We start from the raw sequence: 14,240 nt of genomic DNA, 5'->3' as shown, positions 1-14,240 counted from the left end.
GGGAGCCATGACCCCAACGATCGGGATCATGGCCCTCAGCTCCTCCTGCCAATAGGACGACCGATGACCTAGGGGTGGCTACCAACTCCTGTACGACGCCCTAGGAAATCAGGAGGCGATGACGAAGACCACGGCGAGGACCATGTCGCACTAGATGGCTGGCGAACCACCACCGTGCCTACAGTGACACCACAGCTAGTACAATAGCACCACGCCACACCATGCCATGTTGTGGCCACAGAACCATGATGACAACCACGCCCGAACATGCACCACAAGACGGCGTAGCTTGCAAGCCAAGTTAGCTAGAACCTTCCTCAGGCTCATGACCCTTCGGTCGGGGGAACCTCCTTTGTACGCGCCATGGCCCCAAACTCTATATAAGGGCAGCCAGGGCACCCATCTCAACATTCTGATCCTCTACCATTTTACTCATTCTCCATCGTAGTAGGGCTCCTGGAGTTTCTCTTTAGGTAGTCCATCCCATAGCTCTCGCTCTCAAACCTCTTCCACCATTCTTGCACACCCATTATAAGAACTTTAGAGCATTCACGCAAGGAACACGCACTCGATCATCTCAGAGACTGGATGTAGGGCTCTAGCCTGAACTAGTATAAATCCTTGTGTCTTTTGGATGCTACCATCATCTTCCTAGAGCAGCGCGACAATCGTATAAGTTTACTAGTTCGGTTTACAAAACACCAACAACCCTAGTCATGGTCTGCCGTCCCCGTGTGGCGGTCGGCACCACTCCCCTAGCACGACGCACTGTGACCCGCCGCGGTTGCGTGCGGCCCTACCATTCACGTGTGGCGGCGGTAGGCACCTCTACTCCGATCATGGTCCGCCGTCCCCGTGTGGTGGCTGTCGACACCACTGCACCCAGCGTGGCATATTGCGACATAGCAGGTGGGTTGTTTGAGGCTAGGGTGAAAGCCCGGACAGCGATGTCTATGGACGCCGCTTCCTCCTTGGAGGCGTCCTCTTCGTTCCTCTTCTCCTGTCTTGCTGGCGCAGACGCTAGCCGGTGCGCGCCTCCCGCCTTCGCGTGCGAGTCCAAAAACGGCTCCACGCGGTGTGGTGGTGACTGGCACCTCACCCTTCATCTAGGTGTGGACGCTTGTCGGTGCGCGCCTCCCACCATTGTGGGCGAGTCCGAGAACGGCTCCGCGCGGTGTGGCGGCGGCCGGCACCCCCCATCCCTCTATCCAGGCGTGGGAGCTTGCCGATGCGCGCCTCCCACCATCGTGGGTGAGTCCGAGAACAGCTCCGTGAGGTGTGGCGGCGACCGGCACCCCTCCCCATGTCTAGGTGTGGACGCTTGTTGGTGCGCGCCTCCTACCTTCGCGTGCGAGTTCAGGAATGGCTCCGCGCGGTGTGGCAGTGACCGGCACACCCCACCCTCTCCAGGCAAGGGTGCTTGCTGGTGTGCACCTCCCACGATCGCGGGCGAGTTCGGGAACGGCTCCATGAGGTGTGGCGGTGGCCGGAACCCCTCCCCATGTCCAGGCATGGACGCTTACTGGTGCGCGCCTCCCACCGTCGCGGGCGAGTCCGTGAATGGCTCCGCGCGGTGTGGCGCCCCCTTCGTCTAGACGTGGACGCTTGCCGGTGCACGCCTCCCACCGTTGCAGGCGAGTCCGGAAATGGCTCTATACGGTGTGGCGGCGGCCGGCACCCCCACCCCCTCACGGTGCAGCTACCACTGGCACAAGGCTTGGGTGAAAACCATGCCAAGCTACTGCTTGGCCGACGATGATTACAATTCAATGTCATTCACCTCCTTGGAGGCGTCGTCGAAGAGTTCATGTGCCTTTTGTGGTAGTCTTTACATTACGCTAGTATGTTTGTGGTTCGTACCACTCTTCACCCTGGTGCTGGGGCGTTTTGTTGTTGTTGTTGTTGTTTTTCCTCCTAAATGTTGTAAAACATATAACAAGCCATTTTTGAGCTACATCAGTATACATTCAGGTGGGGAGTAATCCCCCGGTGACATTCAAAAAAAATTGCTCCTTCATGTCCCACGTGAGACGATGTTGCTGTCAGGGCGGGTCACTATCTAGCTAGCCGCCGCAAAAATGAGCTAGGCTTATCGCGTGGAGGACGGAGCTACATATCGATCTACCCTACACATTTCGTTATCTAAGATGTGCTCTCTCTGTCTCCAAAAAGACTAATGATTATTGGATTTGTGTCCATCAAATTAGCTTAAATTCACAAAAAAAAATTAGCTTAAATTTAATTAAATTTATAATAAATAATAATAATATTTATGTCTCTTACTAATTTTATTATAATATTATATTTTGTAATTAATTTGATGATACTTATTTTGTATCGTAAACATTGTTATTTTTTTATATAACTTTGATCAAATTTTAAATCATTTGATTACTTGAAAAATAAGAATTGTATTCTTTCTGAGATGGAGAGAGTAAAAAATACTATAGTTTAAACAGCATGTGGATACAATGGTAAAATCTGTAAATAGATGAATAATAATTCTTCTTGAAACCAAGATATTTATAATAATATGTTTTGAACTAACCCGTAAAAAAGAGAAAAAGTCATGCTGGGGCGCGGCGTGTAACGATGTCCACGCGTGAAAAATCATTTGTTTGATTGTTCCTCAAAAAAAATTGATTATGTTCCATTTTTTATTTGGGAACAAATTGATTGGTTTGCTATGCGTCAATTGCCTCTCGTACAGTAGTGATACAATTCGACGCCACATTAATATTGGTGGCTACTCCTATGACTGAATCCTCAGCGGCCATAAGCGACCTCCTGCAGATCATCAAGGCAGAGGCCGATCAGTGGATCCAGGCAGGAGCTGGCGGATTGCGAGCGTTCGCGCTAGGATAGTGACTGCTGAAGTCTGCCCGAGGGAAGGATTGACAATTTCCACGATGTAGCGCGTAATAGAAAACTAACGACCGAGAGCGGCACTCTTGTAATATATACTCTATTCCTTCTAATGCAATGATATGCACACTTGTGCGTATTCGAGAAAAGACTGTACCGCCACAAAGTACTATTTTGGTTCGAGTAAACCTCTTTAGTAAATGATTGTTATGACAAACATTTCATCTTTATTATTTTGCAAAATTGCCTGTTCATGAATATTGTAGGATGCAAGTCCCTTGATTTTTTTAAGAGTAAAATACAATGACGGTCCTGAACTTATTCTACGTGTCATTTAGGTTTCCAAACCTTTTAAATGCATTTTTAGATCTCAGACATGTCTTTGTATCGTCTAGGCCTTAAACTTTTGAAATGCTATTTTTAGATCATAGGACTTGTCGTAGCATGTTATCCAGGTCCCTGAACTTGTCACGATCTCTTCCGCATCACGCCACATGCCATTCAAGTTCAATCTACACCTTATTCTTGACTGGGACAGAAGTTTAATGACAAAGCAATCATTCGCCTACCTCTGCCTAAGGTAAACTAGCTTTGGTCTTGTCGCCACCACTATTGATAGCGTCCTGGCTTTTTCTATATACGGAGGATAGTGAAGGCATGGGTTATGGATGGAGAATTGGTGATTGTAATGCGGTGCCACACAAGATTGGAAAAGCCGAGAGAGGGAGAGATCATGGAGATGGAGCTAGAGAAGAGAGGGTGAGTATGTACTATGTAGATGGAGCACTAGAGGGCAACATGTGGGCTGATTAGAGCTCGTTTAGACATAGAGGACACGTTATGACAAGTTCGAGGGTTTAAAAAAAATTGTAAGAGTTCTAACCTAGATAGGTATCTAAAAAATGTATTTTAAGATATAAGAGTTCAGTAATATAGATAACATCATGATTCACGAGAGAAGTTGGCATGCAGCCAACTAGCGAGCCACTTTTTTTTTTTGAATAACTAGCTAGCCGCTTGTTAGCCAACCTCACCGCGCAGAAGACGCAGCTAGAGCTCTGAGCCTACGGCGCTGAAACCATTTTCTTTTCTTTCTTTCTTTTTTGAAATTGTCGGACCTTTCATTAGCATGGGAGGAACCCACTCCAAGTGTTATAACCGCCACTTGGAAGATTACAACCGAGAGCCGCTAAAGAATGAGCGACCTTGTTTCAATCACGTTTACAAACCGACACAAGACATGTGGAAAGTTCATCACTAATAATATGTTTGATCTCCGTGACTATGCCACCAATCGACGCCAACCTGTAATCGTCGGTTTTGATCGCATCCTTCACCAGCGATGCATCCACCTCCAAGCTGAGCCTTGTGATTCCTAGCCTGACGGCCGCCTGGAGCCTCGCCTGACATTTTCTTTGAGAAACAAGGAAACGAATCTTCAACTGGTAATATAAAGGTGGCGCATATATGCAGCACGCCGTGAGAGAAAAATCAAGCAAGGGGATACGGTATCGCTTCAGAAGTTAGAACAAAAAAGAAGTTAATTTCTGAAGACGTAACCACGTGACACGTGACACTGTTGGCTGCTTGAAACGCGAACTTGTTGATTGGCTTCACCATGCGGGTACGGCGGCGAAACCATTTTATATTTGAGAAACAAGAAAACGAATATTCAATTGGTATAAATGTACCTATATGTTTCTGCACGCTGCACTACCAATTCGTGTTCACCCTTCATTGAACCTATAGGGTTGCCGGCGGGCAGCAATGAGCTTAAGCTGGTGGTGGGCACGGTCAGCCGGCGCAGTCAGGGAGCGCAAGGATGAGCTCGCCGCCGTGCCTCGGCATTCCTTCCAGAGCGTCGCCCTCGTCGTCGGCTCCACCGGCATAGTAGGCACCTCCCTCGTCGACATCCTCCCGCTGCCGGACACCCCCGGTGGGCTATGGAAGGTATACGCGCTCTCCCGCCGTCCACCCCCGCCCTGGTCCCTGCCGTCATCCTCCTCGCTGGCACACATACACGTCGATCTCACCGACTCCGCCGCCGTCGCCGAGGCCCTGACGCCGCTCACCGACATCACCCACGTCTTCTACGTCGCCTGGTCCCCGCGCGCTACCGAGGCGGAGAACCGGGAGGCCAACTCTGCCATGCTCCGCAACGTGCTCTCCGTCGTCGTCCCCAACTGCCCCGCCCTCGCCCACGTCTCCCTCCAGACGGGCACCAAGCACTACCTGGGACCCTTCGAGCTCATCGGCAAGATCCCCACCCCGGACCCGCCCTACACCGAGGACGTGCCGCGCCGGGACTGCCCGAACTTCTACTACGACCAAGAGGACATCCTCTTCGACGCGGTCTCCCGGCGCGGCGGCGCCGTCAGCTGGTCCGTGCACCGCCCCAACCTCATCCTCGGCTTCTCCCCACGGAGCGTCTTCAACGTCGTCTGCAGCCTCTGCGTGTACGCCGCCATCTGCCGCAAGGAGGGGGTCGCGCTGCGCTGGCCGGGCTGCCTCGGCTCCTGGGAGAGCTTCAGCAACGCCTCAGACGCGGACCTCATCGCCGAGCAGCACATCTGGGCGGCCGTCGACCCCATGGCCAAGAACCAGGCGTTCAACTGCAACAACGGAGACCTCTACAACTGGAAGACGCTGTGGCCGATACTTGCCGCGCGTTTCGGGCTGGAGTGGACCGGGTACGACGGGGAGGAGAAGCAGTTCAAGGTGTCGGAGGCCATGGCCGGGAAGGAGGCGGTGTGGGCAGAGATCGTCAGGGAGAACGAGCTCGTGGAGACACACCTCCACGACGTTGCCGATTGGTGGCTTATCGACGTCGTGGTGTATCAGCACGGCGCCAATTGGAAGCTTTTGGACAGCATGAACAAGAGCAAAGAGCACGGGTTCTTCGGCTTCCGCGACACGGTCAAGTCCTTCAACACATGGATCGACAAGATGAAGGCCTACAAGATTGTTCCTTGAATCCCTTCTTCGATTTTACTATTCCTCGTTAGTTTCCCTAATGCTTGCTGCGACAACTTTTCAGTTACCATGCATGGTCAGGTATCAACTGTTTCCCAGGAATCAAAAGTTTCGCTTGTATGCCTTTTGTGATAAACACGTTTGTTCTCCGTAGTACTCCCTCCGTCCCTGAATAAATCAATTCCTAGAATCCGTGCCAATCAAACTTTTTTAAGTTTGACTAACTTTATATAAAAAAGAGTAACAATATTTATGACATAAAATGAGCACCTTATGAAAATGGTTTCTATGTTAAATCTAAATATGCTAATTCGATATCATAAATCTTAACGTTTTTTTTTCTAGAAATTCAATGAAAGTTTAAAAAGTTTGACTTAAGACAACTCTAGGAATCCATTTATTTAGGGGCAAAGAGAGTATCTTTGTTTGTATTGTCGAATATAAACATGAGCCTGTAAATTTAAACTCGTTCATATGTACATGAAAGAATCATTTGCAGTTTGCAACTTCTGCGCCGAGCAATTCCTGTGGCCACTTTGCAGTTTGCACTGACAACACCCAGTTCAAGGTGATCCTCGGAGGCCATGGCCGGTGGCCGGCCCGGAAGGAGGCAGCGGCGACGGAGATCACCAGGGAGAAAGAGCTCATGGGAGTCCATGGTGAGGATTCAATGAGATTAAGCAGGAAATGAACTAATCTCCTCCTTAATGCTCTCCAATCCAATCCACAACTAGCACCTTACCCCGTACGAGGCCACCGATCCTTGACCGTTGCTCAAGCGTTGGAGTAGCCTACAGCTAGTATGTTTTTTTTAGAAGAACTGCTATGTAAGAGTCCTCCAAAATCCAAATGGCGCTCTGATTTTGGTACGTTTCGCAGCTCACGAAAATTGCGAAGGAACCCTTCCAAAGGCCGTGTTTGATCTTTTTCGTACCGAAATCTGCATCTTTTCGCATTGGCCCGTCGTCATCCAATCCAACGAGTCTGAACAATCGGCCCATCTAGTACCTGCTGCTGCTTCTGAACATTCGGCCCATCAGGCCTGTAATGGCCCATATGGTACAGTACTGCCGCGGCTGCTGGATGATTATGAATTTATTACGATGAGGATGAGAAGAAGAGAAAAGTACCAGCAACACGAAAGCAACGATGTAAGTGTGCGCGGAAATGGAGGAATAACAATATATTACACGGGCAGTGTCCCCTCTCCTCTCTAACCACACTCTCATAGTCTCATTTCATCTCTCGACTAATAAAAGCAAAAGAATTCATCCGCACAAGTGAATCAATCGATGTGATGTGGGCCCTACTACTACACAGAAGAAAGGCAGAGCCAGCCAGCCCCCTTTCACAAAATACAGAAAAGAAAAAGTGAAAGCAGGAAAAAGGGTGGCAGCAGCACAGCAACAGCATCCATTCTGTGGTAAAAGTCACAAAAGCATCCGGATCTAGGCGAGCAGAGCCGCCACGCCCAGCGCCACAGCGACGGCCGAGGACGCGATCACGCCCGCCAGTGTCCTCCCAGCGCCGCTCTGCACGGCAAAAACCACACATTTTCACAGGGTTAGCACTTGAGTAACCTTTTTTTGCATTTCTGCCACAACTGATAAACAATCTACTCCGTCGAAACATGTGAAGTTTTTGTTTTGCACGCGATAAGAGGACAAGCCGTTAAGTCCTCAGTACTACAATTCCGGGCGTTATCTATATGTTTCGCCACACACAGCAGGCGAGAAGCTCGTGCCGTCGACCCCGTCGTGCGTGTGTGGGGCGACCAAACAGCGTGGCGCAGTAAACACGCTCGTGCCTCTTTGGTCGATCATCATAAAAACTAGCAGGGAACCCCGCGCTATGCGCGGGCAATAGTGGAGAAAAAAGATCTGTATTGAGACTTAAAAAAAAAAAGGAAATAGGTTGTTGCTGTTCCTTAACGGGTTAGACACTGTTCATAGTAACCCGTTACTGTTCATAAAATTCGGTAAAGCAGTGTTCATAACCGGTTACTGTTTATTTAAAAACGTTACTGTTCGCCGACGGACCCTGTACTGTTTATAAAAAACCTCGTTACTGTTCATCCAGCGGTTGACTGTGCCGGTAACAGTGGTTTGTGAGAGAGATCGGAGATATGAGGTTGCACGCTCTTTATAGCTCTTTATACTATAGTATAGATGGCCTATTGCTGTTGGGCAAGCAGTAAAACGGTAGCTGCAGTCCAGAAGCAGCTGCCGTGCGTGTCGGCATGTCAACTGCAGGCAACAGAGAGCGAGAGGCACGGGTCCCCCTTCCCCTGCTGTCTCTATCCGGCGCACCAACGGCCACCGACGGTGACCCCCCCGCACTCATTTTGCTTTTACCCGTTCTTGTTGGGTTCGGCGGACTTGCACTACTGTACGCTCGACTCAGTGCCCGTGCTCGATAGATTCTTCTTTTCTTGTAATAATGATGCCTAGTTAAGCAGGAGTAGTGATAAAACGATGTGCCCGCACTGTAATTAGGTCGAGGAACGGTAATAAATGTGGGGAGCAAGCGTACCGCGGTGTCGGCAGCGGCGGCATCGCCACTGGGTCCGGGTGCCTCGGCCGCGGACGTGGGCGCGTCGGCGGTCTTGGGCTTCTTCTTAGCAACTGGTGCCTCGGCGGCCGGAGCAGGCGCGGACGCGCCCTTCTTCTTCTTCTTCTTGTCCTTGGAGGACGACGACGGCTTCTTCTTCTTGGCGGGCGCGGGGGCCGGGGCCTCCACGGGCTTGGTCTCCGGCGCCGGCGCCGCGGCGGGCACCACGGGCGCGGGTGGTGAGGCGGTGGGAGGCGTCGCCGCCGCGGGCGGAGTGGCGACGGGAGCAGGCGTGGCCGGGGCCGGGGCGGAGGCCTTGGTCGGCGGCGCGGGCGCGGGGGCCTTGTTGGCCTTGGGTTTGGCCGGCGCCGCCGCGGGGGAGGTGGTTGGCGCGGCGGCCGGCGTGGACGCGGACGCGTCGGACGGCGAGGTGGGCGTGGCGGCCGGCGCCGGCGTGGATTTGGAGGAGGACTTGGTTGGCGGTGCCTTGGCCGGCGCGGACGCGGGGGACTGCGCGAGGGAAGTAGTGGCGCAGAGCAGCAGGCAGAGGACGACGGTGGCCCGCGCCGCCATTGCGAACGTTGCGTGCTCTGGTGCTGTGCGAGTGGCAACCGTTGGAGTGTGTGGAAGCGGAGAGCGAGGCGGCAGGAGCAGGGTGCCGCGCGGGATAAATAGGCGGAGACTCGATGGAGCTAGCGCGACGGGCACGGGCCCGATCGGCTTGGGGAAACGCACGGCCGGACGCGGCCATGTGGTGGGGTGGGTCGCGTCGTAGTCGCAGCGTGCCGTTGGGGGCGGTAGGTGCGCGCGGAGCCTGGCAAGTCAGGTCAGGGCCGGCGGTGTCGGGAGCCGTTGCTGCGGAGTGTCGGCGGGGTTTCCGGACAGAAATTAACGATGCCACTGGGCTCGTTCGCCGGGAGAAATTCTGGAGAAATTGAATTTAGAGATACTTGTAATAGAAAAATATTGTTTCGAATAAAAAAAAAGAAACGAATCAAGTCGAATTTAAGAACACGCGAACAGATCTGGGTATGGAGAGGGTGTGGAGCAGGCAAACAGCTTTGTGGGTATGGACATGGGGAAGAGACGGGTTTACCCAAATCTACCCAACGGCATCGTTATAAATGACGGTTCGTAGTCGGTTCCCTCCCTCTCTCCCTCCCTTGGCGGTGACCGGTGAAGGCGAGGTCCTCCTGCCTTCAGCCTGTTCGTTTGGCTGTGGCTTATCGTAAACGATCGTAAATTTTCAATTGAAATAGTATTTTTCTCTCACACAAATCAACCAACAGTACTTCTATGAACCAGCCAACCAAAAATGACTGCTTTACGCCAGCAGGCTGTGTCCCATCGTCGTCGCCGAGCGGCCGAGCCCGCTCCGTGCCTCCGTCAGGAGGCCGCCGCCTCGGGCTCCTTCGCGGAGCCGTTGCCGAGTGTGCTTGGTCACTTGCTTCGTCACGTTACCGCGCTGCTCGGCCAAGTGTCCAACTTCACTTGCCAGCTGCTGGTAGCGGCGTAGTGCTGGTGTTGGTGTACCGAGATTTCTGGGACGGGTACGGCGTCGCATCCTGGACGCTGTTGCACAAGTGTTGGCATACGCGTACTCGCCTGTCGGTGTGGTTGGCGGCGGAGTAGCCAATGCACAACACTCACGTCCAGAAAGGACTCGTACCAAGATTGTCGACGCATAAAACCCTGCATAAGCGGGCGTACATCAGCATGGCTTGATTGAACGCATTGCCATCCTTCCGTGTCCTCATCAGCTTTGGGCTACTACGCTTTAATCGCCCAACTCTGTCTTTTGCAAACCATCTGTTTTCAGTTTTGTTTTAACGTTGGCACGCAAATTGCTGCTTGTTTCCATGTGTGCTCACTGCTCAGGATCAGCCTTATTATAACATCTGTACTCCTGCAGCGGTTGCCTTCTCTGATGAAGAATTCTACGGTATGTGTTGAACAATTCTAGCACAGTTTAACATAGCCTAGCTATAAGTTTGATCTGAGAAGATGTGATTCCTACCTGCAGCGGATACCTTCTCTGTCGTCGGTGCTTCACGCTGAATTTAACAAGATGATTAGGCAGCATGCGTGCCACATTTCTGCCGTGGTCATAATCAACCGCTGGCTGGTTGCTACAATGTCACTGTACGTACCAAGTTAGTAGTTACACCACCGATGTTTTTAAGTCGTCCAGTCGAACCTAGTCGCCATGGGACCGATCAGAAGACTAATCGCGATTAAGCGTCGACCAGGACGATTAGTCGAACCTAGTCGACCCCTGGTCGTCCTATATATCAGGATATATATACCTACTATATATATATACCTATATATACTATATAGTATACACAATAAAGCAAGCATCAAGAGCATCTCTGTCTCCTACTGAGTTTAGGTGGTGACTTACTTGTGGGAGTTGTTTTCTTCTCTTTTCTACCATGTCCAGAGGTCCATATTCCTATCCCAAACTCTATTTCTTTGCTGACTTGCTGCTGGAAGCCTAAAATACCAAAGAAGACCATAATTAGCAACACTAATGTAGTCTTGATCTTGACACAGCTCAACAACAGCACTGCTGCAGTAGCAAGCACGGCTGCAGTAGCAAATAACTAGCATTTAGCAAACAAGTTCAGTACACATAAGCTAAAGTGTTCAAGTTCAGTACACATAAGCTAAACTGCTAAAGTGTTCAACATAGTCACAAACATTGACATCTAATTTAATAGTCCAACAAAAGTAGGCAACTAGCCATCTAATTAAGCAAATCAACATTAAAAGTGAAGCCTCCATCTCCATCTCCAGTTGGTCTATTTCCAGTTTCCGTTGGTGCAGATTCTTCATCCTTCTACATTGCTATTGCTGAATCTACATGCTGATCTTGGTCTTCATCATCAACTTCATCAATATCTTGTGTCAGAGTCATTGTGTTCCTTGGACGCTTCCTGTTCCTAGCATAAGTAAGCCTCACAGGGGCAGCAACAGCAGCACGAGTAGCAGCAGCCCTAGGCAAGTTACGTCCCTCTAGACCCTGAGTTGCATCAATAGCCTCATCCACAGCAGCCCAAGTCATAGCATCGCCACCACCTTCCTGAACTGGTTCTGGTTCACAATTTTCATTGACCCATTCATTTTCCCAATGAAATTCATCAAGCAAGAGTGGATTGCATATCTTTCCTTTGGAACCCAGCTCTCTAATTTTTTTAAATCTGTTTTCCATCTTGCGGTTGTAACTGACATATACCAACTTATTTAACCTTTGGTGCTCTAATTAGTTTCTCTTTTTTGTATGGACCTACACAAAATATAATGCAGAATCACATATCAATATTACTAGTTTACTACCATACTTAATTACTCAGCAATAGTACACTAGCACTTACAGCAGAAAATTCACTCCAACTACGCTCGCATCCAGATGCAGCGCAACAAAGGCTAACAATCCTTTTTGCTAAACATTGGAGCTCATATGTGAGGCCACCATATGCACCCCACCAAAGCACTGTAATGTACTTAATTAGTTCATTGCTGATTGCTTTTAGAAAAAAGAGAAGGAAATAGTTATTAGAGAATTTACTAGGATTTTTTCTATCTCTGTCTCTTATTGCTCCTGGTTGTGAGAAGGATTCGCCTTCAGCCCTCTCATAGTCTTCTGCCTGCTTGCTTATCTTGTTCTGCTCCTCATCATCAGTCACCATCTTCCACATAACTTGATTAAACATGATTCTCAGCCTTCCTGTTTGTCTCCTATCCTTTTCCTTTAGGGCAAAGAACTTGCTTGGGTTCAAGTATAGGGCTGCTCCATACAGCTGCTGCTCCATTTGGTTTTCCTATCTGTTATCATAGTATTTTAGTACCTCTTTGAGTAAATCTGGTTTGCATTGCAAAGAATCCTTGATTGCGGCCTTTGTAACATCCATGGCTGCCATAATCTCAGGAGCTGTTGGTGTCTCATCTCCATCTGCTATCCTTAGAGCTACAAGAAGTGGTTGTGAAGCTCTTAGGCATAATTCAACTTTATTCAAAAATGGCATTGAAAGGATAATGTTCTCAACTCGCCGGCCTTCTTGAGTGGTAGAGAAACTGGTAGCATGCCATTTATCACTAACCACTAAATTCCTCAATCCACTCCTGTTCTTATGCAGGCTTGCCAATGTGAGAAATGAAGTGGTAAAGCGAGTTACAGTTGGCCTCACAAGATCTCCTCCAATCTTATTTCGCATTAGATCTAGAACCCTCCCATGCTTGTACATGAATCTGTTCACCTTCTATGCCATGTTGATGCAAGTGTGGAATTCCTTGATCTTTCCAATATCCTCCAACAACAAATCCAAGCAATGGGCTGCACATGGTGTCCAAAATAGATGTGGGATCCTCTCCATTAAAAGCCTCCCTGCTGCCTTGAAGTTGGCTCCATTGTCAGTGACAATCTGCACCACGTGTTCCTTCCCAACCTTATCAATTTGCTTCTCCAACAAGTCAGCCAACATATTCGCATTTGCTATCTCACTTGAAGCATCAACAGACCCTAGAAAGAAAGTCCCTGCTGGACTGTTAGCAAGGAAATTGATGAGATGGCGGTGGCTTGTGTCAGTCCACCCATCGGACATTATGGTGCAACCATATTCCTTCCAAGCCTCCTCATGCTTCTTCCTCAACTCCGCTGTTCTGTTCACAGCTCTTTCAAGCAGCAGAGTCCTAACATCATGATATGACGGTGAGCGGTACCTAGGACCATATTGTCCAATTGACTCAAGCAAAACTTCCCAGCTTCTTGAATTAATGACGTTCAATGGAATGCGATTCTCATAAAAGAAATCGGCAACATGATCATCAACAATTACTTTGGCCTCCTTATTTTTCTTTATGCACTGCTCAAGTGTAGGTTGACTTTGCTTGGATTTGTGCCTCTCTGCAACTACTTCTTCTGGTGACTTGCGAAGCATGGAACTCACTGACCTGGACTGTTTTTGAGTTGCTGGTTTTGCTACAGCAGATATAGTGAAAGAAGTGATGGCAGCCTGAGCAATCTTCTTCTTGGCTTGCTTAACTTTTGTTCCAGAACTTGGTACTGGTACAGCTACAGGTTCTTCTACACCAGCAGCATCTTGTTCATCTTCTACAGGTACCTTCACAAGAACAGTCCTTGAACTCTTTTTCAGATAAACAACTATCTCCTTCCTAACTATTGCTGGAGTATTAGGACATTTTATTGCATCTCCATACCCCCCAGCAAGGTGCTGCTTGAATCTGCATATTCCGGATGGGACTACCTTCCTGCAAAATATGCACTGCATAAAGTCCTTCTTGGAAGGATCTGGCCACCACCCATACTTCCATCCTAGGTCTTGAGATCTTGCCTTTCTCTTTGTGTCAACAGCATGGGCAGCAAGATCTGGAGGTAGTTTTGCTATAGCCCTCTCAATTAGGAAAGGAATATCATCTAGAGTAGATGAGGAAGCCGTGGCAGTAGGATCTGACCCAACTGATGAATCTAGAACACCTCCTTCAAGGTCAGGCGGAGGCATGTACACTTCCACATTTGCACATCGTCGGTCCACATCTGCAGAAGAACAACTTCTTAGGATGGACGATGGAGAGTCAGAGAATAGCAGAGGGACAAAAGTACATCACAGCAAGCAACCTAGCAGAGAGCCAGAGAGGCTGCAAAGTGAGGGATGGGGGAGGAGGGAAGAAGATGGAGAGGGGAAAGGCACATACCGTCTTCGGAGCAGCTCATCACGAAGAACGGCGACTGGAGGCACATGGGGAAGACTGGAGGCGCGTGGAGCAGCAGCCGTCACGCACAGGAGAGAAGAGAGAAAGAGCAGAGCAGCAGCAGCCAGGAGAGGAGAAGA

At 49.7% G+C, this 14,240-nt stretch overlaps 3 protein-coding genes across 3 annotated transcripts; 1 reads left to right on the top strand and 2 right to left on the bottom strand.

The window, feature by feature from the left end:
- The first annotated feature begins 4,600 nt into the window (after positions 1 to 4,600).
- On the top strand, positions 4,601 to 5,993 carry LOC136493937 (3-oxo-Delta(4,5)-steroid 5-beta-reductase-like). The gene has a single exon (XM_066490066.1). The coding sequence runs from the start codon at positions 4,633 to 4,635 to the stop codon at positions 5,836 to 5,838; it is 1,206 nt and encodes a 401-aa protein (XP_066346163.1). The 5' UTR covers positions 4,601 to 4,632; the 3' UTR covers positions 5,839 to 5,993.
- A 994-nt stretch (positions 5,994 to 6,987) lies between these two features.
- On the bottom strand, positions 6,988 to 9,292 carry LOC136493930 (classical arabinogalactan protein 4-like). Its single transcript, XM_066490055.1, has 2 exons — positions 8,371 to 9,292; positions 6,988 to 7,370 (listed from the first exon to the last, which is right to left on the bottom strand). Exons 1-2 carry the CDS (start codon positions 8,959 to 8,961, stop codon positions 7,287 to 7,289), a joined length of 675 nt encoding a protein of 224 aa, XP_066346152.1. The 5' UTR covers positions 8,962 to 9,292; the 3' UTR covers positions 6,988 to 7,286.
- Positions 9,293 to 12,650: 3,358 nt separating this feature from the next.
- Positions 12,651 to 13,910, bottom strand: LOC136463423 (uncharacterized). The gene has a single exon (XM_066462430.1). The coding sequence runs from the start codon at positions 13,908 to 13,910 to the stop codon at positions 12,651 to 12,653; it is 1,260 nt and encodes a 419-aa protein (XP_066318527.1).
- Between the last annotated feature and the right edge of the window lie 330 nt (positions 13,911 to 14,240).

This window comes from Miscanthus floridulus, chromosome 1 (assembly GCF_019320115.1).
Source record: "Miscanthus floridulus cultivar M001 chromosome 1, ASM1932011v1, whole genome shotgun sequence".
NCBI classification, from domain to species: Eukaryota; Viridiplantae; Streptophyta; class Magnoliopsida; order Poales; family Poaceae; genus Miscanthus; species Miscanthus floridulus.
This window is presented reverse-complemented; position numbering and strand designations above follow the sequence as displayed.